This window comes from Haematobia irritans, chromosome 4, assembly GCF_050003625.1.
Source record: "Haematobia irritans isolate KBUSLIRL chromosome 4, ASM5000362v1, whole genome shotgun sequence".
Classification (NCBI taxonomy): Eukaryota; Metazoa; Arthropoda; class Insecta; order Diptera; family Muscidae; genus Haematobia; species Haematobia irritans.
Genome location: NC_134400.1, coordinates 19,248,224 through 19,255,143, shown reverse-complemented (window position 1 = coordinate 19,255,143; position 6,920 = coordinate 19,248,224). Strand labels below are relative to the sequence as shown.

Genomic DNA, 6,920 nt, shown 5'->3' with positions numbered 1-6,920 from the left:
GAAATTATTTTTATTAAACGATTTTTCCAAATTTGGTAAATATCGAAATGCTAACAAATGCCGACTTTTATTTTTATTTTTATTTTTTCATTATCTATTTTTTTTAATTAAACCGGATATTAACTACTCAAATTAATTGAATCAACTAATTAAAGCCAAAAATAGTTTTTTTTTGCATATAACATTCGAAAGTAAACTAAAAAAAAAATTAAAAGCACTTCCATATTTTAAGAATAGATTGAATTACTTTACGTCTTTGATCAACGACCAATTTTGCTGGGAGTTTATGTATGTCTGAATATTTTCATATAAAAATGTGTAAAACTTTTGATGATTGTGTATACTGATCTGTAAACATTACACAATTTCAAATAACTAGACAAAAAGAACAAAAACACAACTATGGATCACTTAAAACTAATGGTAATGTAAAAAATAGGAAGAGCAATCATTATAAAATAGTGGATGTTTTGTTTAGTTCTCTGTTTCGTGTTGTTTTGTTTCGTTTTTTGGAAAGAATTGCACTTAAATGATAACGATACTCATATGTATATGTGAAATATACGTTTGGTAAATGTTTAGTTTTGTAATTCCATTTTCCCATTATTGGGTTCAAGGGATTTGTAGCGACTATTGTTTGGTTAGGGATTGGTAGTACTCGGCAAGAATCTTCCAGGCTTTTGGGTTCCATAAAACCATCGGGAGGATTCATACCGGTCTTGGCTAGTGTGCGCATTTTAGTACCTGAGATGAATTCAAAGTCATCTTTACGTTTGGGCTCAAAAAAGGCCATACGCGAGACACTTTTATCATATGCAGCCACCCGGAACGGTAAAATCTATTGAAAAAACAAAAAAAAAAACAAATACACAAAAATATTAAAATTCTTCAATAAAATTTCCTATTCCAAAACAACATACCTCCATACTATCTAAACCTTGGCCCATTTTAAGTACACGAGCCCCATGTGTAGCTTCATATAGATTACCATCAGGATACATTTCTTTTATCGGGATGTGGCATACCAGCTGGATCTCTGCCTACTATATAGAAATTTGCCCCAGCATTCATACGAGCCTTAGCATGCCATTGGACTTCTGTAGGACCAGCATACATCATGGGCGAAGGGAATATGGCCAAGACAGTATCGTCTCGGTTTAATACGCCAGAATCCAAAACAGCTTGATGTTGAGCCATGCGAACGGGTAATGGTACATCGTCATCTTTAGTCCAACCACCAAGGGGATGTAATAGAAGGACGGGTTTCTTAAAACCTCTCTCAAGCAATTGTCGTTTCGTATCCTGCATCAATAAGGCATGACCATTGTGTATGGGATTACGGAGCTATAAAAGAAACAGGAAATGTTAATACTTTCGGCAAAATAGGAATAAAATTTTACAAAACTTTTCTATAGAAATAAAATTTTACAAAAATTTTCTATAGAAATAAAATTGAGAAAATTTTTTATAGAAATAAAATTTTCACAAAGTTTTTTAAATAAATAAAATTTTCACAAAATTTTTTAAATAAATAAAATTTTGACAAAATTTTCTATAGAAATAAAATTTTGCAAAAACTTTCTATAGAAATAAAATTTTGAAAAATTTTCTATAGAAATAACTTTTTGCAAAAATTTTCTATAGAAATAAAATTTTGACAAAATTTTCTATAGAAATAAAATTTTGACAAAATTTTCTATAGAAATAAAATTTTGACAAAATTTTTAATAAAAATAAAATTTTGACAACATTTTCCATAGAAATAAAATTTTGCAAAAATTTTCTAAAGAAATATTATTTAAAAAAAAAATCTATAGAAATACAATTTTGACAAAATTTTCTATAGAAATAAAATTTTTCTATAGAAATAAAATTTTGCAAAATTTTTCTATAGAAATAAAATCTTTCAAAAATTTTCTATAGAAATAAAATTTTGCAAAATTTTTCTATAGAAATAAAATCTTGCAAACATTTTCTATAGAAATAATATTTTGCATAAATTTTCTATAGAAATAAAATCTTGCAAAAATTTTCTATAGAAATAAAATTTTGCAAAAATTTTCTATAGAAATAATATTTTGAACAAAATGTCTATAGAAATAAAATTTTGTAAAATTTTTCTATAGAAATAAAATTTTGCATAAATTTTCTACAGAAATAAAATTTGGACAAAATTATCTATAGAAATAAAATTTTGCATAAATTTTCTATAGAAATAAAATTTTGCAAATATTTTCTATAGAAATAATATTTTGAAAAAAAAATGTCTATAGAAATAAAATTTTGCAAATTTTTTCTATAGAAATAAAATTTTGCATAAATTTTCTACAGAAATAAAATTTTGCATAAATTTTCTATAGAAATAAAATTTTGACAAAACTTTCTATACAAATAAAATTTTGCAAAATTTTTCTAAAGAAATAATATTTAAAAAAATTCTATAGAAATACAATTTTGACAAAATCTTCTAAAGAAATAAAATTTTGCAAAAATTTTCTATAGAAATAAAATTTTGACAAAATTTTCTATAGAAATAAAATTTTGCATAAATTTTCTATAGATATATTTTGAATAAAATCTATAGAAATTTTATTCAACTATTTCTATAGAAAAATTTTGCAAAAAATTTCTCTAGAAATAAAATTTTGCATAAATTTCCTATAGAAATAAAATTTTACAAAATGTTCTATAGAAATAAAATTTTGCAAATATTTTCTATAGAAATAATATTTTCAAAAAAAAATCTATAGAAATAAAATTTTGCAAAAAAAATCTTTAGAAATAAAATTTTGTAAAAATTTTCTATAGAAATAAAATTTTGCAAAAATGTTCTATAGAAACAAAATTTTGCAAAAATTTTCTGTAGAAATAAAATATTGCAAAAATTTTCTATGAAAATAGAATTTTGCAAAATTGTCTATAGAAATAGAATTTTCATTTTTTTTTTAATTTGATAGGTTTTTGGTAAAATTTTCTTCAGATTTTGGTAGATTATGTTTGGCACGAGTGGCAGCCGTGGTTTTTACTTTTAAACCCCTTATATGGTGGTATCGAAACTTACTTGGAAAGCAAATATAGCATCGGCATTCATTTCTGTAAAACGTTGCCTTAATTCATTGGGCGTTAGACGATATTGGTCAAGACCATCATTCCATTGAATTCTCTCAATAACATCCAAATCACCACCCACAAGATAATCACCAGATTCCAAGACCATCTGCAAAATTGAGAATATTCCCAGTATTATTTTTCGTTAAAAATAGGTTCTCTTCTCACATGGAACTCACCTTAATATATGGATGATTGGGATTGCTTGTTCCAAATTGTCTACTTAAACGTTCTTCTTTGCGATGATAGTAAAATTCTGGCTTCCTAAGAATTGCAATGGGTTTATTGGCATGTGTTAATGTTATGGCCGAAACTCCATCTAGTTTTTCCTTAAGTTCCTGTGTCGCAGACAAGACAATTGGAACCGATTGGTTTTCACGAAAGGCTCCATCCTCGCTTAGAATTGAATTGAAATGCAATGTTTGTAAATATTCATCCTCACGCATAAATCCCTTTAAGGGATAAGCCCATCCTTCGGCCAAGACTTGTACCCATTGCAGTTCAACTTCAGTTATTGGTACGGCAGGTAATGATTTAGCCTCATTTAGGATGGCTTCTTTTAAAGAAGGCTGTACATACAATTCGGGCAAAGTTTCAACGTCACGAAGCGTTTTGGGTATAATACCTTCGTCCTCCAAAAGCTGAATGACTTTTTGTGTTGATTCTTTGATGGTGAAACCATCAGTGCTAACTATCAATTCAGGACTCTCAGGTTTCTCATATTCCTGAGTGATACCAGTGAAGCCTATGATAACACCTTCGCGGGCTTTTTTGTATAGACCTTTAACATCACGCGACTCACATACTGACAGGGGAGTGTCGACGAAGATTTCGTAAAATTTCAAATCGGCATCCTTATGTATTTTTCGTGCCATATCACGATCATCGGAAAAGGGTGATACAAAACTGCATATTGAGACAACACCACTATCAGCAAATAATTTTGCTACTTCTCCCACACGTCGTATATTTTCTTCACGATCGGCTGGTGTAAAGCCGAGATTTTTATTTAATCCTGTGCGTATATTATCACCATCGAGGCCATAGGCTGGTATGCCACGTGACACCAAATAGGCTTCCAGTTCGAAAGCAATGGATGTTTTACCAGCTCCACTCAGACCTGTTAGCCAAACAGTGCAGCCACGAAAACCACGACACAGACCGAGGTTCTTACCACGTACCTCTCGGGTTACATGATGTTTTTGTTCAGTTACATTTGTGGCCACTTGTAGACACTGCAAATAAATGAGAATTATATATAATTGGAATTTGAAAAAGTTTATTTGGATCTAAAGATTTTGACTTCCTTCCCTTAAGAATTTTGGTATTGATAACAGGTTTCTATAGAAATAAAATTTTGCAAAAATTTTCTATAGAAATAAAATTTTGCAAAAATTTTCTATAGAAATAAAATTTTTCATTCGTTTTGTTTTGTTATTGTTGGTTTTGTTCTTTAATCATTGTTGTTGTTTTTTTATTTCAGCTTAAAATCATGCATTGACTACAAGTGTAGCTTAACCAACAGAGGAAAAGAATGTTTGTCAAATTTATTTGGGCAAACATTTGGGCAAACAAAAATTTTCTATAGAAATAAAATTTTGCAAAAATTTTCTATAGAAATAAAATTTTGCAAAAATTTTCTATAGAAATAAGATTTTGACAAAATTTTCTATAGAAATAAAATTTTGACAAAATTTTCTATAGAAATAAAATTTTGATAAAATTTCCTTAAGAAATAAAATTTTGACGTTTTTAATAGGAATACAATTTTGACAAAATTTTCTAAAAACATAAAATTTTGACGAAATTTTCTATAAAAAAAAAAAATTTTCTATGGAAATAAAATTTTGCACAAATTTTCTATAGCAATAAAATTTTGCACAAATTTTCTATAGAAATAACATTTTGACAACATTTTTTATAGAAATAAAAATTTGACAAAATTTTCTATAGAAATAAAATTTTGACGAAATTTTATATAGAAATAAAATTTTGTCAACTTTTACTATAGAAATAAAATTTTGACAGAATTATTATAGAAATAAAATGTTGACAAAATTTTCTATAGAAATAAAATTTTGACAAAATTTTCTATAGAAATACAATTTTAACAAAATTTTCTAAAAACATAAAATTTTGACGAAATTTTCGATAGAAATAAAATTTTGCAAAATTTTTCTATAGAAATAAAATTTTGACAACATTTTTTATAGAAATAAAATTTTGACAAAGTTTTCTATAGAAATAAAATTATGACGAAATTTTCTCTAGAAATACAATTTTGACAAAATTTTCTATAGAAATAAAATGGAAATAAAATTTTGACAAAATTTTTTATAGAAATAAAATTTTGACAAAGTTTTCTATAGAAATAACATTTTGACGAAATTTTCTATAGAAATACAATTTTGACAAAATTTTCTATAGAAATAACATTTTGAGAAAATTATCTATAGAAATAAAATGTTGCACAAATATTCTATAGAAATAAAATTTTGACAAAATTTTCTATAGAAATAACATTTTGACAAAATTTTATATAAAAATAACATTTCTCAAAAAATTTTCTATAGAAATAAAGTTTTGATAAAATTTCCTTAAGAAATAAAATTTTGATAGAATTTTTTATAAAAATAAAATTTTTACAAAATTTTCTAAAGACATAAAATTTTGACAAAATTTTCTAAAGACATAAAATTTTGACGAAATTTTCTATAGAAATAAAATTTTGACAAAATTTTCTATATAAATAAAATTTTGACAAAATTTTCTATAGAAATAAAATTTTGACAAAATGTTTTATAGAAATAAAATTTTGCAAAGATTTGCTATAGAAATAAAATTGTTTGAAAATTTTCTATAGAAATAAAATTTTGCAAAAATTTTCTATAGAAATAACATTTTGCAAAAATTTTCTATAGAAATAAAATTTTCCAAAAAATTTCTATAGAAATAAAAGTTTGCAAAAATTTTCTATAGAAAGAAAATTTTCCAAAAATTGTTTATAGAAATAAAGTTTGCACAAATTTTCTATAGAAATAAAATTTAGCAAAAAATTTCTAAGAAATAAAATTTTGCAAAAATTTTCTATAGAAATAAAATTGTGACAAAATTTTCTAATGACATACAATTTTGACGAAATTTTCTATAGAAATAAAATTTTGAAAAAATTTTCTATAGAAATAAAATTTTGCACAAATTTTCTATAGAAATAAAATTTTGACAAAATTTTTTTATAGAAAGAAAATCTTGACAAAATTTTTTATAGAAATAAAATTTTGACGAAATTTTCGATAGAAATAAAATTTTGCACAAATTTGCTATAGAAATAAAATTTTGACAAAATTTTTTATAGAAAGAAAATTTTGACAAAATTTTCTATAGAAATAAAATTTTGCAAACCTTTTCTATAGAAATAAAATTTCACTAGCCAACAGCCATTTTGTGAATTGTTTCTAGCATATTTTTTCTTATTGATTATGACCTACTAAACACGAAAATGATTTTTAAAAAATTTTCTGTCGATTGGTTTTCGAGACACAATTTTTTTTTTTAATTTTTGGAGGTACACTTCCAAGTTTGAGCATATCTTTCGATTTCTTTAACCTTTTTGATCTTAATACTACTCAAATTAAAGAAAATTGAGCCGTCTACAACTCATTCTCAGAATACGTAAAAAACCAAAAATTGCTGTTAGCAATTTTTTTATATTTTATATGAATCTTTATATGGTTTTTTTCTGCCACATTTTTACTAAAAAAACGCCGTTTTTTAACCTTTTTAAGCCGCCAACATCCAAACTACTTACCCGA

At 25.1% G+C, this 6,920-nt stretch overlaps 1 protein-coding gene across 1 annotated transcript in view; it reads right to left on the bottom strand.

The window, feature by feature from the left end:
* Positions 1–492: 492 nt before the first annotated feature.
* Papss (3'-phosphoadenosine 5'-phosphosulfate synthase) overlaps positions 493–6,920 on the bottom strand; it is a 29,559-nt gene continuing 23,131 nt past the window's right edge. The window contains 6 exon segments of the mRNA XM_075303508.1: positions 493–684; positions 686–838; positions 921–1,013; positions 1,015–1,344; positions 3,062–3,217; positions 3,288–4,343. Coding sequence (XP_075159623.1) covers positions 631–684; positions 686–838; positions 921–1,013; positions 1,015–1,344; positions 3,062–3,217; positions 3,288–4,343 — 1,842 coding nt within the window. The 3' untranslated portion in view covers positions 493–630.